Source organism: Pundamilia nyererei, unplaced genomic scaffold (assembly GCF_000239375.1).
Source record: "Pundamilia nyererei isolate P.nyererei 1_Seehausen unplaced genomic scaffold, PunNye1.0 scaffold00208, whole genome shotgun sequence".
In the NCBI taxonomy this organism is placed as follows: domain Eukaryota; kingdom Metazoa; phylum Chordata; class Actinopteri; order Cichliformes; family Cichlidae; genus Pundamilia; species Pundamilia nyererei.
This window is the reverse complement of record NW_005187609.1, coordinates 875,653-893,380: the sequence shown is the minus strand read 5'-3', so window position 1 is coordinate 893,380 and position 17,728 is coordinate 875,653. Positions and strand designations below refer to the sequence as shown.

General features: G+C 41.0%; 2 protein-coding genes across 4 annotated transcripts in view; one reads left to right on the top strand and one right to left on the bottom strand.

The window, feature by feature from the left end:
* Positions 1-12,515, bottom strand: part of LOC102202532 (carbohydrate sulfotransferase 1-like) — a 21,497-nt gene extending 8,982 nt beyond the window's left edge. The window contains exons 1-5 of one of the 2 annotated variants that reach the window (XM_005747921.1): positions 12,215-12,515; positions 10,983-11,185; positions 10,800-10,877; positions 9,570-9,783; positions 9,252-9,478 (exon numbers count right to left, since the gene is read on the bottom strand). In XM_005747921.1, the coding sequence (XP_005747978.1) occupies positions 9,252-9,478; positions 9,570-9,783; positions 10,800-10,877; positions 10,983-11,147 (684 nt within the window). In that variant the 5' untranslated portion in view covers positions 11,148-11,185; positions 12,215-12,515. Of the gene's footprint in view, positions 1-9,251; positions 9,479-9,569; positions 9,784-10,799; positions 11,186-12,214 lie in introns of both variants that reach the window. The other variant, XM_005747920.1, reaches the window with a different exon arrangement.
* Positions 12,516-15,731: 3,216 nt separating this feature from the next.
* The window catches only part of LOC102202064 (lisH domain-containing protein C1711.05), a 6,480-nt gene continuing 4,483 nt past the window's right edge, over positions 15,732-17,728 (top strand). The window contains exons 1-3 of one of the 2 annotated variants that reach the window (XM_005747918.2): positions 15,734-16,247; positions 16,633-16,713; positions 17,002-17,232. In XM_005747918.2, the coding sequence (XP_005747975.1) occupies positions 16,055-16,247; positions 16,633-16,713; positions 17,002-17,232 (505 nt within the window). In that variant the 5' untranslated portion in view covers positions 15,734-16,054. Of the gene's footprint in view, positions 16,248-16,632; positions 16,714-17,001; positions 17,233-17,728 lie in introns of both variants that reach the window. The other variant, XM_005747919.2, reaches the window with a different exon arrangement.

Genomic DNA, 17,728 nt, shown 5'->3' with positions numbered 1-17,728 from the left:
CTGTTCCAATTTTTGTTTTGCCCATTCTGCAAATTCTGTGCGCCGATCTGGGTCATCCTCGTTGGGATGCTGCATTAGCTGGAGTTTGTAAGGGTGCCATTTGTGAGTAGCTAATATCCACTGAAGGGATGTTGGACTAATGCCACTCTCCAGTGACATGCGGCGAGTGCTACTCTGTGGGCTCTTGCTGAATGAAGTTAGGACAGCCACTGATGTTTCTTCATTAGTGACAGTTTTCTTGCGTCCACATTTTGGCAAATCCAACACTGAACCAGTTTCACGAAACTTAGCAAGCAGTTTGCTAACTGTAGCATGGGAGATGGGTGGTCTCGTAGGGTGTCTTACATTGAAATCTGCTGCAATGACCCGGTTACTGCGTTCACCAGATATCAACACAATTTCGCTCCTCACGTGTTAACCTCTTCGACATATCAATGGCTGTGAACAAAGAGAAACTTGTAAATAACTCTTGAAAGAATAAAGTTACGTTGAAACCAAGAACACCATTGTTTTTCTTGTGACATTACCAATAAGTTTGATGTGTCACATGGCCCTCTTCCTATTGAAAAAAACAAAAGTTGTATCCAAGATGGCCGACTTCTAAATGGCCACCATGGTCACCACCCATTTTGAGGAGTTTGCCCCCTCACATATACTAATGTGCCACAAACAGGACTTTAATATCACCAACCATTCCCATTTTATTATGGTGTATCCATATAAATGGCCCACCCTGTATATACCATATACCATATTATACCATACATATTATAACGTATTATTAATTGCTGAAAAAAATTAAGCCCCCCCCCCCAAAAAAAAACAACAAAAAAACAAAACAATAATAAAATTAATATAAAATGAATAATAATGATAATAATAATAGGTACATCCTTACAGCTGCCATAGGATTTAAGAGCAAATTGGTGATCACCTCTGTAAAAGACGTTTTGGCAGTTTGCTAGTCTGGAGTCAGGAGAGCTTGGACCTTTTTATAGAGGAGAAACTATAGGGCTACTCCACAAATGCATCGTACAACATAGGAGTTCCACCTCGACAAGACCAGACTGAGCAGCAGAACAGCACTTAATACGAAGGAAACTCTTTCCAGAATGCCAGTGTTCACATTTTGGACCACAAAGACAGTCAGAGGTGTAAAGCAGGCCATCTATATTTACTGTGAATGACCGGACGTGGTGGTTTACAACACCAGCGGTCAGCCACCTATAATCCATTCATGAGATCCCTTCTCAGGCGCTTCAATCCCTATTCTCACCTTGCCAGAAGTTAGAGGACTCCGTAGCTTACATGATGGTGGGCTGGGGCAATATCTTACAGAGGTTTCACACCTTAGCTCATGTGACAAGACACATGATTAAAAGTGGGTCAGTAATTGTCAAGATGACTTCCAACAGGACAACTGCCACATTTGATGTTGGTTTTCTACAGTATCACTTCCTGTTCCAACACACAGTGGGGTTTTTCTGTTGCTCGTCTGTGTAGGCTGTTTTATCTGAGTTTAATTTTATTTATATAATGCCAATTCACAACAAAAGTTGCCTCAATGTGCTTAAAAATGTCGTATTTCATAGTGTAATCTTCACATGCTTCATACAAAGCACATTCTGCTGAATCACCTGCTAATTATATTCACAGGATTCATTCACTGTCTTTAGTGATTCACTAGCTTAGCTCCAACCAGACTTGCAGTATGGCCTATTCACCTCTCTTGCACCTTCCTGTTCAGTGTGTAATGGGTTTATTTACTCGTTTTCCTTCTTTAGTAATAACGATTCTTGTAAAACATGTACCCTCTTAACAACTGTGAAGGCCAAGATCACTGAATTGGAGACCTGCTCCAAAAATCCTGTAGCTAGCCAGCCCCCTGTAGTTGGTGCAGTCAAGGGCAGTATAGCCACCATTATTACTCACCCAGCATATTGTCCCAAGCAGCCAAGAAAACAGGATTGCTGGGTAATGGTTTGATGGAAGCGTAGTCCTAAACAGAAGCCCCTAGTACACCACCAACGGTTCATGTCTAATCGTTTCATTCCACTCAAAAAAGAAAAAACCCTCCATAAAGTTAGAACATCTTACTATTCATCACTGATTAAAGAAGAATCAGAGAAAACAACAACCCTAGGTTTCTCCTCAGCACTGTAGATATGCTGAAAAAATCAGAACTGCTTTGAGCCAAGCATTCCTTTAACCAAAACAAGCGACAACATGAATTTCTTCACAAACAGAATTTTAACCATTAGAGAAAAAGAATTACTCCTAATCTCACAGCTGTAACAACATGTACAGCTACTTTCAATACCATTTAGATATATTTAGCCCTTTTTTCTACAATTGGTCTTTCTTAGTTAACTTTAGTAATTTCGCAAAACCATCAATGTGACCCCATTCCTACAAGTCCGTCTTAGTCAAGTCTTACCATTAATTAAAGCTTCAATCTTAAATATGACCAATCTCTCGCAATCGGCTACCCACCACAAGTCCTTACGCTGATAGTACTTGTGCTGTACTTAAAAAGCCATCACTTGACCCAGCTGTGTTGGCTAATTATAGGCCTGTCATGAATGCTGGAGTAGATTCAAATGCTGGATTTGGACGAATTAAAGTTTAGTGCCCTTTATTTACAGTGTTTTACCAAAATGCGCTATATACAACAGCGCAAGGGAAAGCAGCTAAAGGGGTCCAAGGGGAAACAGGTATTCAAAACATCGAATTCTCTGTCCAGTACAACACTCTCAAAACGGGCAGGCTCACCACTCCAGGGAAGGAAATCCAGGGAAAGTCTGTGCAGAGGAAGGAGACAAGGTCAGATCCTTTGAGGCAAAAACACACGTATAAAATAGAAGCTAGGACCAAGGCTTAACTAACAAGGTAGTTCAACAATACAGCAATGAATAACAGCCGACCACAACCTTATGCAGTGGCTGCTGACAAGATCCTAGGCCAGAAGTGGTTGATTATCCCAGGTGTATAGTGCCAAGTGTAGGAACCCAAAATCAGTACCACCCCATAGGACAGACAACAACACGTGATAACAGATAGAAGAGAGGAGAGATAGAAACTGAAGCAGAGAGAGAAAAACAAACCCTGACAACGTCTGCCAGGGAGGACTGAGGGACCGTGATAAGGCCAATCTGCAACCTTCCTTTTATCTCAAAAAATTCTTGTAAGAGTTGCTGTAAATCTGATCCTCTGCAGATAAATAGTTCATTTGAAGAGTTTCAGTCAAGTTTCAGAGCTCATCACAGCACGAAACAGCTTTTGTGAAGGTTACAAATGATATTCTTATAGCCTCTGACAGTGGACTCTCTGCTTGTCCTGCTTTACCTTGTGCCACTGTTCAGTACTGTTGACCTGTAATACCATTCTGTTGGTATTACAGGTACTGCGCTGTGGTGGATCTATCTAATAGACTTCAATTTGTTCATGTAAATGGACAGTCTTATCTTAAAAAGGTCAAAGTACCATATCACCCATATAGAGTGCTCTCAGACTCCTAGCTTACTTGTGGTTCCTAGCTTATTTGAAAGTAGTAGGGGAGGCAGACTGTTGGGTCTGCCTGGCACAGACCCACCGCTGGAACAAGACAATTCTACTACAACAGCAAAAAGCATTGGACACCAAGCGGAGCTCTTTGTTTGATCTCGTGCACGAGGGAGAGAACTGTGACGAGCGCTGTTCCTGACGCTTGAACCCCAGTCGCTCTCGTCTGCTCCCTCGTAACATTGCTCCTTACTGTGGTTACATGACTATGCATAAGTTCATTAACATATGACGTCTTACATAGAGTACCTTGTCTGTGTGTCGTGTAGGTATATGTGTATGTGTGTGTGTGTGTGTGTGGGGTGGGGGCGGGGGGTGTCAAGATGTGACCCTGTGAAGACTCCCCAAAGCTGGTGCCAGGAGTCCAGCTTTCCACCTAAACAAAGGGCTCTTATACTTAAACAGATACAGAGTAGGTGTCCTCCTATACCAGCGGTCCCCAACCCCTGGGTGAGTCGTTTGGTACCGGGCTTCGAGAGTTGAGGCTCAGGTGTGAAATGTATGGTTTTCAGGGTTTTTATCGGTTTTCAGCATTATTTTGTTGTCGTTTTTATCGTTAACTTGGTTTTCCTGGGTCTTTTCACGTGTGTTATGAATAAATCTTCTTTTTTTCGGTACCGGTACTAGTTTTATTTTGTTGTATTTATCCGCGACACTTTAAAGGCCGGTCCGTGAAAATATTGTCGGGCATAAACCGGTCCGTGGCGCAAAAAAGGTTGGGGACCACTGTCCTATACCATAAATCAGTAAGAGAAGGTACGACCTCTCTCATGACCTTAAGTTGTGTGTGTGTATGCCAGAGTGCTCTGGGAGGCACACAGAGTCTTTGCAGACTGCTAAGGATCAGACGTCCTATCAATATGCAATCGATTATAAAGCTCTACGCATATATGAGTATATATTTCTAAGCATAAATGACAATCCACAATATAAACCTAACACAGACCCATCAGCTTCCATTCAACTCTTCTGTGGAACAAGCTCACAGTTTAGATTCAGAAGACAGACAATCTCTCTAATTTTAACATTAGGCTTAAAACTTGCTGGTTCTGCTGGAGGTTTCTTCCTGTCAAAGGGGATTTTTTCCTTCCCACTGTTGCCAAAGCACTTGCTCAGAGGGGTTATCTGATTGTTGGGGTTTTCTCTGTATTATTCGAGGCTCGTAACCTTACGATATGAATCAGAATTCATATTGTAAGGAAGCTATAGAAGTCCAGTGGCCTCTGTTCAAGGATTCAACCTTAATTTAGTTCACAGGCCTGCATACGCAATTAATTTTGTTGCCCATTTTAATTTATTTCTGATTGTCCTCTGTATTTAATTGACCATGTTCTCTCTTTGAAACTCTTTTTAAAAGCCTTTAGGCATGACATTTTGTACATTCTCTAAATTTCTTTATTCTTTTGTTCCTTTTCAGTTCTAACTTATAGGACGATCCAGATCCAAATGTGTTAACGAGAAGTTTTCCCCCACCATCTTCACAACTACTTACAGACCTCCAGTAAGTAAGAATAATTAGGTATCTGAAGTATCCCTATAGTGCAATTTGGTTTTGCTAGTATGTCCATTGTCATAAAAAAGTCTCCCCCAAACTACATTGTCATTAGAGAAGCTTTGTTTTTTTTTTTTCATATTTGACACACTTTTAAACAAACACATTTTAATATTTGACAAAGATAACTAGAGTAAATACAAAATTCAGGTTTTAAATCACAATTTAAAACCTAAATTTAGGAAAAAAAGCTACCCAAGGCTTCCTGATTCTCTGGGAAAAAGTAATTGCCCCTTCGTTAAATCCCTAAGAAAGTTATACACAAATTAACTGTTAATAACCATATTATTTGAAAACCCGAGTTCAATTTCTCTAGTTACACCCAAGCCTGATTACTGCTAGACCTGATAAATCAAGAAATCACTTAAATAGAACCTGTCCAACAAAGTAAAATAGGATAACAGCTCTCAAAAAGTAACAAATCATGCCACGATCTAAAGAAACAGCTGGGAAATAAAATCATTGACATCTATAAGTCTGGGAAGGTTTACAAAACCATTAGAGAGCATTATCCACACATGGAGAAAACTTGTAACACTGGTGAACCTTCCCAGAAGCAGCCTTCCTACAAAAATTACTCCAAGAGCACTTTGACGGCTCATTCAGGATGTCACAAAAGAACCCAGAATAATAACAAAAAAATGCAGTCCTCACTTGTCTTAGGTAAGGTCAGAATTCATGATTTAACAGTAAGAAGAAGACTGAGGGAAAATGGCGTCCACGGGAGAAATCCAAGCAGAAAACCACTGCTGACCAAAAAGAACACAAAGGCTCGTCTCACGTTTGCCAAAAAACATCTTGATGATCCCCAAGACTACTGGGAAAATATTCTGTGGACTGACGAGACAAAAGCTGAATGTTTTGAAAGCTTTGAGTCTCATTACATGTGACATAAAAGTAACACCTATAGACAACATCATACCAACAGTTAAACATGGTGGTGGTCCAGGCCCTGGGTGACTTGTGGTAACTAATGCAACCATGAAATCTGCTCTATTCAAAAGTTCAATTTCATATTACTTATTTATTACTTATAAAACACAAAATAACATTGTAAGGGTAAAGACCCTATAATAATGCAGAGAAACCCCCATAATCAGATGACCTTTCATGAGCGGTGGGCTTACAGGGGGCATGTCTCATTATCCCAAGAAATTGGTGATATCATCCCCACCAGTAGCAGAAGTTTATCTTGTTTGTGGATGGACTAAATGCAGAGAAATATCTGTGACAATAATGTGTGCAACTGCCAGACATTTTCTCTTTATATACAAAGGTAAGAGCACCACTGAAAGGAGTGTTCATTAATTCTACAGATGAGGTCATGACAGTTGGAAAGTTGTAAATTTGTTGGAGCTCTGACGTCCATGATTTATTTGGACACAAAAAAGACAAAATAACAAACTGAGGCCACCATCCACAGTGGTAACTTGAATAAAAAGCGTGTTTTAACATAACATACATAAATTAAGGTCAAACTAAGGCTACTGGCAAAATGTTTTTACTGCCCTGTGAGGTTGAATGAGGTACATTAAGCCCATGTGTCTCTACACATGTTTAGGGTAATTCTGAGGGACTGCAGCTGTTGACACCACATGTTTAATCAATTCCAATTTAGAGTAGCATTGACTGTTCATCTAACCATCCATCATTCAGTCTACCGTGTCCTCAGTTAGTAAAGACCTGTTAAGTGCCATCTCACAATCTGCCAATACAATAACCAGTTACAAATAAATATTCAGCTTCTGATCACATCTGTCTTTGTTGAATGGGTCTGCTTATCCAATCACTAGTAAAGTCTGTCATTAACTGGTGAAAATGTAGTTGTGGAGAACCTTGGATTGTCATTATTTCAATATTACAGTGTTTTCCATGATTTATATGAGGGCAATCCCAAAAGTAAGGTCTCTAAAGCGGTGGGGACGTAGAGAAACTGTTCGTACGGCTGTGGGCCACACTGTTGTGATTGGTGCTTCCTCCACTCCCAAACAAGCATGCGCCGCTTCGCTGGGATGCTCAATCATGGCTTGGCAGCCCTTGAAAATGGAGCTCCCGTTGAACGCTACCGCCAAGTGCGAAGTTCGCGCAGTTATTCGATTTCTGAATGCAAAAGGCTTTAATCCATCCATCCATCTTCATCCACTTTATCCGAGGCCGGGTTGCGGGGGCAGCAGCCTAAGCAGAGAGGCCCAGACCTCCTTCTCCCCAGCCACCTCCTCCAGCTTATCCGGGGGAACACCAAGGCGTTCCCAGGCCAGCTGAGAGATATAATCTCTCCAGCATGTCCCTCCTCCCGGTGGGACATGCCCGGAACACCTCACCCAGGAGGCGCACAGGAGGCATCCTTGTCAGATGCCCGAACCACCTCAGCTGGCTCCTTTAAACTGGTTGAAATTCATCGCCAATTGATGGAAGTGTATGGACAGTCATGCATGGATGTCAAAAACATTTGCAAGTAGTGTAAAGAGTTTACAGCCAGCGGAAGGTGATTCTGCTCTGACGAAGAGGTGAAAGATGAGGTTCAGTGCTTCCTGAAAGACATGGCGGCGAGCTGGTATGACATGGGCATTCTAAAAGTGCCACAGCGTCTACAAAAAGAAAAGTTAAAGAAGTCCAGATGCTTTTCTTTCCAAGCTCCTTAGACTAGTTGACCCGGATGACCGAGAACCTTCACAGACATCGACCAAAATGGCGATTATGTAGAAAATTAAATAATTCTCCAACCTTTAAAATGATGTAAAAGAGAAAATAAACGGTTGTTTGTATTTCCTAAAAAAGTAGGAGACATTACTTTTGGGATTGCCCTCGTATGTTAATATAAAATCTCTTTCATTTTAACACTATACTAAACTCAATTTGAAATTTTACTACAGTATTGATTTGATTTCATTAACAAAGATGCAAACCACCCCGCTCTTATTTCACTCACCGAAACAGGAGCGCAGATGTCTTGGACAGTCTGTTAGTACTGTTGAATTAACCACACAACAAGCCATATTATTTGTCATATGTCTGCAAAAAACACTGCAAAGAGAACCAACACTACAAACACGGTCAAGAGATTCATTGTGCTCTTGTCTCAGTGAGAATCAGCTGAACAAGAATTTTTATGTTTTCCAACACTTCACGTTAAGTTTTGGTCTACTTTTTCTTTTAGCTATTCCCTTTAGGGGTTGCCATAGCAGATCATCTGCCTCTGTCTCGTCTCTCTAACAATCTTCTGCATCACACCAAGCCTCTGCACGTCCTCCTTCACTACATCCACAGATCTTGTCTCAGGGTCTTCCTCTCTTCTTCTTGCACAGCAACTTCCCACTTACAATATTTTGCCTTTTGTGCACATATCCAAACCATCTCAACCTCAGTTCTCTGTTACAATAAAATTGCAATAAAGACCAGAAATATGTACCACGATCACAGCTTTGAGGAATCAACCTTTGCCACTTATGCATGTGTTCTTATAACATTTATTCCTGTGGTTCCACATAAATGCATGCAGTTAGGTATCACACGACTAGCCACATCAGGTGCAAAGTAAGACACGCTTTCTTCCTGTATTAAATATGGTTCAGTTTGCAGTAAATTGCCCTCTGCTAAACCACCGTGTTCATGTGACTCAAACAAATACTCTCCTCCCCAAGTTTTAGTATATACCCTAAGGCTAACCACAGAAATATTTGTCAATGCCTTCCAGTTGCAAACCTGTCAGTGCCTTTCATCAATCCCAGCAGTAGCCGTTTTTACATAATGTTTTAAAGCCAAAAGACATTTTTCTTCACTGATGCAGACCTTTACTAAATCTGACCCGACAGGAACTAGCATATAAAAAATCATTAGCATGTCTTTTCTCAGCTACAGGCTGAAAAATGGCCATATGCTGGATATGACAAGACAAACTGTGTTTTAATTATTCATAATGGCAAAACTAGGCACAATACTGATATTTTTCAACTTATGAATTTATTTTATGTCAAGAGGTCGAGTCTGTTCTGTCATCAAGTCTAAATTAAGTGGCTTGTCATAATCATCATTTAATCTTACTCAAGTCTTTAAGCCTCTGATCTGAAAGAATACAAACTGCATTGCTAAAATCCATTATGAATTAAGTAGAATGCTTTCAATTAAATGATTTCTCTACCTTCAGGTTGAGTCTTGGATCCTCAATGAGCGCCCTGAGGTCACTGACTTGGGGAATCCGAACAGTCTTGATGGCTGCGTGGCGCTTTGCTCTGCAGACTTCAGCAGCCACCGACACATTTAGTGGCCCACACTTTCTCACACATTCCCCCTCATCAGCTAGCACCAGGACCTGCTCCTTCGAGCCCAGTGGAGCCTCGCATACAGGTGGGGAGCACAGAGAACGGCCTAAGACAGGACACGTACCATACAAAAACTGTGACAGACAGGAACTGGATTGCAAAAACAGATGCAAAAGTAGCAGACTCATGTCTCTTACTAGCTCCTCGTCTAAACAGCTTGTCAGTGGAGTGCCTAGCAGGACGGGGTTGTATGTAACTTTCCAGGCTGTGGAGGTTACAATGGTACAGAGACCTTAACAGGTCTCGAGCTGCTCCCAGCATGACCCTCCTCTCAGCCAGGTTTCGGCTCTGTGCCAACCGAGGAAGCAGTGCCAACTGGACATGGTACAGAGGCTCAAACAGGTAGAAGACCTGTTATGAAAAACAGCATATCGCCATTAAAGCACACTCCAAACACAAAAACACTACACACCAGAATTTTCTTTTAGATTTTAGCGGTTCTTTAAAAACAAAATACAGAAACGTCATAAAGTCAGTGGTTTTTGTAATATTTCAGACACGTTCTGGTTGCTAAGCTAATTAGCATGTGTATTTGCCGAGAATCCTCTGAAGTCTAAAGCTGCATAAATACTGATCAGGCACTTTGTAGATTATCAGTCTCTTGATGGGTTTAATATGTCCAGACATCCTGGTACATGAAGTACCAGGATGTCAGTCTGTATTTCTACCTGTGTCTTACTAACATATGCTTGATTTTTCCAAACATTATAACACAAGCATACTTTTTCTGCATTTCATGATTAACGATGCTCCTTAATTTAACCATACGTTACCGCCACTTTTAACTAACATCCTCAGTCTTGAAAGTTTTTAATTGCTTTTGAGTTTGTAAATTGTATTTCCTTTGACGCTGATTTTGCTTTGTATTTATATATTTGAATAAATTCATTGCTGGTCTATTTACAAAACTGCTTTAACAAAGTTTGGTATGCTTGTTCAAATTCTGACCATGCTTGACATTTTGACTCTCCTTTTACATTATCTGCAATATGTAATGAAGAAATGCTTTACTGTAATAAATGTTTTAATTACATAGAATTTATTTTGAAAAGTGCTGATCCTGTAACCTTTAAAAACTCATTTAGAAATCATTTTAAATCTGTTAAAAATTTGTTTGTGTTTAGATTTCTAAGTTTATTTTTATTTAATTGTTCTGTTTGTAAACTTGAAGTTATTGTAGATGTAAGATCTATTAAATATGTAGACAAAAAATTATGTGAATGAAATCAAATACATTTTGTCTGGATTGTTAAATTAAAGGCTCTTTGTGCATTTAGAAACCACTGACTCAAAAGCATCAGAAAGGGCATGACTTCATGATTTTTCATCATAATCCGACAGGTCACAGAAACTATATAATTTCTAACCTCTGGATGCTGGTTAAACAGCTGACCCACAAATGAGGACCCGCTCCGTGTGGTGGCCAGAATGAGGATGTGGGTTCTCTTGGTGACATTATAGGAAGGATTGGAGAGAGAAGGGGAGGAATTAGCATGGGAGGGGCTTCTATCACAGCTATGATCCAAGTCCACGGGTGTCTCCTGGCCCACCTGCATCAACTCTTTGGGGCTGCAGTTGACAGTCAAACCTGAAGGTGCCAGGCCCACAGAGCACAGAAAGCTTAAAGGGTTGCTGGAGAAGGTGCGGATGGCTGTGTACTGGATGGCTATGGAGGCCAATGCTAACAATACCATGGACTTCCAAGAACACTGCATGATGATTGGACTGGTTTATCAGGATCCCACAGCACTGTCTGCAACACAAGGAAACACAACAGACAGAAGACAAGAGACAAAGAGCTCTTAAGACTTACGGTTGGTAAAGTCTCAAATTTGTTGTCTTAATGCTTGCTAAAGTAGCCAATTGCTGACTTTGAGTTGAAGGCAGATGTTTCTGAATTTCACAAATTGGATTCCAACAAAGTGACGTCACATTGAGACCGTGAAAAATATATATTTAGGTATGTAAAGAAAATGAAAATAGCAGTTGTTTGATGGCAGATATCATTTTTCTCTCAGACACAATAACAAATAAGAGTAAAAAACAAACACAAGTGATCAAATATAGCCAACTTGCATTGCTGTTAATACTCATGGACAGGCTGCTCAAGTTTTCTTTCTTTCTCAAAGATCAGACTCTTGCCTTTACTAGTAGCTTTCTAACTTTCTTTGCAATTCTGACAGAAATTTCTCCGGTCAAAAATGATCAGTATCGTTCATATTATTGCAATATAGAAAGCAAAGGTATGATCCAGCCAAAAGTTTGTTTGTTTGTTTTGTTGTTGTTGTTTTAATATATTGGAACTACAGTAAAAAGAAATAAATGGAGTGCTCAATCATCATAACAAAAAGTCAGTTAAACTTGAGTGAGTCCATTTAAGAGCATAAACCACTGTGCATCCCCTTTAATTTTGTATGGCCTTATTTGCATGCTGGACATCTTTTGTTTCGTGCACTCATTAGAAAGCATTAATAGTTCTGGAGTACTTATTACTGTTGGAATAGATTCATAGTTTCTTTTAAAGGCCTGTGATATACAGTGAGATATCTTTCACACTGAACATTCAACATATATTGCTTCATAAATATCCGAAGGCTCGATAATAGTGCTGCATATCTCAAGCTAGAAACAACAGATCAGTGATATTATGTGTTTACACATCATTGTACGAGCTACCCCAGTCTGTCATTACGCGCCTCTTAATAAAGAGGCTGGCTAACACTGTCTTTTTTGTTATAGCACAGCGGAATATTAACCCTTGTCGACATGCCGCCATACCCACCACATCCACGGGCCCGCCTCATCCCTGAGTACCGGAGACAGAGTGGTTTCCCCGCGGCCTGATGGAGCGCTCAGCTGCCTCTCGGCTGCAGGAGGGCGGAGGGCTGACACCACGATGTAGACGCCAGGCAGGAAACCAAGCTGCTCCTGTCTGTGATCCACAGCAGGTATCAAAACATCACGGATCGGAGCAGAGACCACATAGAGATTATGATTAGGATCTCAACGAATGTTTGAATGAAAGCCCGTCAAATCCACAGCATCACAACCGATCGGCAGCCTGCGTGAGACGTCACATACTCCACAGCTACCCTCCCTCTCCTGCTCTACCTAGCCTCCACCACCCCCTCTCTGCCACCTCTGCATGCTTCATCATTTTTACGCCCAATAATTACAATCGTTTGTGTTTGTTCAAAGAATAGATGCCGAACAGTTACCATGGAGTTATTTCTGCTGTGCAACATTTTATCTAATATTTATTGTATGAAATAACAGACAGCACATGAAGGATGTAGCAGAAAAGCGGGGTGCACTCTGGACAGCCCAGCAGCCCATCACAGAGCGACACCTACGGCTAAATTAGTCATCAGCTAATCCACCGAGTCACGAGCCACACAGTCTTTGGCCTGTGGGACCAAGGTGGAAAACTGTGGGTGTATATTTATAAGAAAAAGTATTTTAGATCAGTGTGTAGAGTTTGCCTACTTCCATGTGTTAATTTAACTACACTTGCACTTGTTTATCAAACACAGACCAGACCTTTATGAAGCTTAATGCTTTGGTGATTAAAAAATAAGAAAGGAGGGCTTGTAGTTGAGACTGGGGATGCTGGGTGAGAGTGCCTCTGTGGTTCATGTTTCCATATGGCTTAGAAAGATCAATGAATGCGCAAGTAGCTCTTTATTCTCCATCATACTTGCAGCTGATATTGAAGTAGGGCATGTGTCATAAATGCGTACAAAGCTGACTACTAGCTTTTATATGTGTAGTTTATATCTACGTGATAAACAGAATCCGTACAGGTTTATGGATCTGCACATATTCATAACATTTATGGAGAGAATACATATAACATGTGGTTATATATATTTCCGAGATATGAATAACATAAACTATCCCCTCAGAATACAAGTATATAACAAAGAACGCAGATCTGTCAAAATCCAATAAAGAGTCTTCAGGAAACTGCATTACTGCAAACACATCTCAGACAGGCAACATCGTCCACTAGTTTTAAATCTCTTTTTTTCCAACATCACCCAAGCTGTGCATCTTAGGTGACGAAAGCAAATTAGGTACGGAACCAAATACATCACATATAGTCCTTACTGCCTCATGCATCGCTAAGAAAACTATCCTCTTGAACTGGACAGTTCATGAGGATATTTCATCTCATGATTAATGAACTGAGCCTAGATGATTTTTAATTTCAGGTAAGGTCCATCCATTCACCCATTTTTTGGCAGTTATGTGGGTTTGGGTCACACAGGGTAGGGTAAGCAGAGAAGCCCAGACTTCCCTCACTGCAGCCACCTGCTCCAGTTCATCCAGGCAGACATTGAGATGTTGTATTCAACTGTCAGTTAAATTCTAGTCAATTTTATTAATATAGCACCAAAAATAAATAGCAGTTGCCTCAGGGTGCTTTATATTGTACAGTAAATAACCCACAGCAACAAAGAAAACAGAGAAAACCCCAATGATCATATGACCCCCCTATGAGCAGATGCTTTGGTGACAGCAGGAAGGAAAAAAGCTTTTAACAGGAATAAACCTCCAGCAGAACATGGTTCAGGGAGGGGTGTCCATCTCCCATGACTAGTTGGGGTGAGGGAACGAAGACAGGACAAAGACATGCTGTGGAATAAAGACAGAGATTAATAATTATGAAATGCATGGCGTTTATGCAGAGTCAAGATTCGGCTGGTCAACTGCATCTAAAGGACAATGGTCACTCTTTTGAGGATGTCAGTGTTCACACTTCACACTTTGGTTTGAAAGAGGAGTGAAAGAAGCCATCTATGTCCACTGTGAACGACCACAGAGGCGGTGGCTTATGACACTAACTGTCTGCGATCTATAATCCAGTTTTGAGATCCCTTCCCAGACATCTTCACGCCCACTCACATCCTGAGTCCATAACACTCTTGGGGACACTCCCATTAGGGTTAAAATCTGGAACTCCCCACCAGTTGCTCTTAGAACTGAAGAAGCTTCTCGGATGAGAGGTGAAACATCTTCAAGGAAACTTAAAGAAGTCCAGACGCGTTTCTTTCCAAGCCCGACTACGATGACCTGGATGACTGAGAACCTTCACAGACATATCATGGCTTATATCTGAATAGAAAGAAATATGTATATATAAACCTTGAGAAAGAGGGTGAATCAAAGTTTATTTTGGGATGTATATTTTGATAGAAGGTTCACTTGGGAAAAGTAAATAGCAGCAATCAGAAATTGGATCAAGACTTAGCTGTTTATGTTTTGGAACAGCAGCTCAAACTAATTTAAAAAGACTGAATGTAATTGAGGCTGAAGCCCCAGTTTTATGCTTTGGGGCCCTGCATACACCTCCACCTTTATTGGTAGAAATTGGATAAACACCACTAGGAATAAGCAATAAGGGAAAAACAGCAATGTGATACACAATCAAACGTAGGAGACATCAACCACAACATCCAACAACATAGTATTATTAGAAAATGCTAAAGTTGGTTGTAGCCCTTCAAATTCAGTGGGCAGTGATTTTGACATGGATTCTTTCCACACCAGAAAACGATCTCAGTACATTAGAAAACACAGGAGCAAATTCTAATTCTGTGTCCATGGTGGAGGAAAAGTTAAGAAGGAGCTGGGTATCTCACCTACAGATTTATACAAAGTGGCCCATGATGAAGTGGCAAATCAGACTTTGCCTGACATCCCAGACCTCGACATCACAAAGCTCAGCTGAAGTAGTTTCTGTTAATAGTACTTAGCTAAAGTGGGTGCAGGAGGTCAGGTTAAGAAGAGTGATGATTTCAGCTCAGTTTTGATGAGACTTAAAGAAAAACTACCTGTCGCTTGATCAGATGTAAAGGTGAAGCTCCTGGTTCTATCGTACAGGCTTGAAAAAGCCAGAGAATCAGTAGAACTGGCATGGAAGGGATTGGTATTGACCTCAGAGTAGACACAGGGACTTCAGAGTGTAGAAAGCGTAACAGCTCTGCAGCAGAAGCAATGGGAAAATGAAAAGGGTGTGATTACATTTCATTGCAAAAGACTATCAAGATACAGAAACACCATCTGCTCCATGTAACAATGAGCAGGGGGGACAGGATGATACTGAGTGGGCTAACACTGCCTCTGTGCTTTGAATCATGGGTTGGCATTGATGAGAAAGCATCCTGAAAGAAAATGGACATGTGAAAGACAGAAACTATCTGCATTGATCATCAGAGTGGACATTACAGACTACTCCTTTAGATCAGTATTCAATTTGGATCATTGTGGACCCATAAAATCAATATTTAGGTTTTTTGCATAGTACCAGACATATGTCAGGATTTGATCATCTTGTAATTCTACGAATGGCCTGATGGGGGCAGCTCTAGGCTTTGGATTCGTTAGACTACCGGAAATCCAACAGAAGAAGAAAGAGCTGCTGGAGTAATATGGCGCCCGGCACCTACTAAACGTTGTTGCCCCGCTCTTTTTACTCGGAAGTTGATTTATCATACAGCAAAAAGTCACCGTCAGTGTTTCTTTGCGTGTCCAGTCTTTCTCTCCAGAAAAAAACCGCTTTTAGCTCGTTTTTTATTTTAACTTTGTCTCAAACGACACCGTCGCCTATAGCACGGAAATGTCCGAAGTGGAAGTAATAAAGCTGCTGGTGAATCAGCGGCTGACTGCAGTGGCTGAAGAGATAGTGGGACTGTTTGAGAAAACCTTTGCAGAGTACCGAGACAATGTGGCTCGCTTGGTGGAGGAAACAGAGCGACAGCGCAGGCTGCTGGAATCCGTAAAAACCCCGGGAGCTCCCTCACCACACACAGGTCTGTGCAGCGTGTCCTCGGTTTGCTCCCGTTGCTTGATTGTAATTCAGTTGCTATAGTTGAGTCTTAACGGGTAAAAGGAAATAAAGTATCAGACGTCGCTGAGATTGTGTAAGTTGTATCAGAATAAAGACATCCTCACAAGAGCACTTTAACAAAAATTACAAGAAAGTCTGACTGCTTGGGAGCGAAATCTAAAGAAATGAGGGGCGGCTCAAGGCCTTTGCACTGTGATAGCATCCTTTCACTTTTGCGCTATGTTTAAAGTGATGCTTAAATGTTATTGGGTCAGATCTAACCATAACACGAGAGCATGCATTTTATAGGAAGGTCACATGCAGAAAAGTGCTGTCCAAATATTTGCTTGTATCTGTGTTTCTTGCAGAATCCTTGGTCGAGGAAACAGAGCGACAGCACAGGCTGCTGGAATCTGTAAAAACCCCGGGAGCTCCCTCACCACACACAGGTCTGTGCAGCGTTTCCTCTCTGTTTTCTCCCGTTGCTTGATTGTAATTCAGTTGCTATAGTTGAGTCTTAACGGGTAAAAGAAAATCAAGTATCAGACGTCGCTGAGATTGTGTAAGTTGTATCAGAATAAAGACATCATCACAAGAGCACTTTAACAAAAAATTACAAGAAAGTCTGACTGCTTGGGAGTAAAATCTAACCATAACACGAGAGCATGCATTTTATAGGAAGGTCACATGCAGAAAACTGCTGTCCAAATATTTGTTTGTATCTGTGTTTCTTGCAGAATCCCAGCCGGCGTTGGAAATAGACACAGCACCGAAACAACAAACTTTGGGAGTGAGCTTGAACCATGAGCACATAGGTGCTCGCTACATCAAAGAGGAACAGGAAGAAATGTGGAGTAGCCATGAGGGAGAGCAACTTCAAGGAGTGGAGACGTTCTCTTTTGGCTTTATCCCTTTAAAGACTGAGAGCCGAGAGGAGCCGGAGGTCAGCTCTCCATACCTTGTGAAATGTAAGTTTAATTTGTTAATAAAATGTAACAGCAGGAGAAGAGTAATTAGCTCATTTGTCTGATCTGCACTACAAAGCAGCTATACCTTCATCCCCATCCTTAAAACCTTCCCCCTCACAGAGAGAATTATAACCTTTGTCCTGCTTAGCTGTCACCTATAGATTTACATCCCTGATAAGCAGGAGTCTCACTATGTGTTTAACGTCTCCCATGAACTTAAACGGCCCCCAGTATGTCTGTGTGTAGGTGTGATAGAGCAAAAGGCCCACTCGGGAAGCTAACCTTAGTGACAATGTGATACTACTGTTACTAAAGTGATTGGTTAAAATACGAGATCAATACATCGAATAAAGAAATTTGTTACACTTACATGTTTCAGATCATCTAAAAATGTAAATGTTAGACAATGATGACACAAGTAAACACAAAATGCAGTTTCTAAATGAAGGTGCTTATTACAAGAAATCTAAACATGGCCCTGTATAGAAAAGTGACC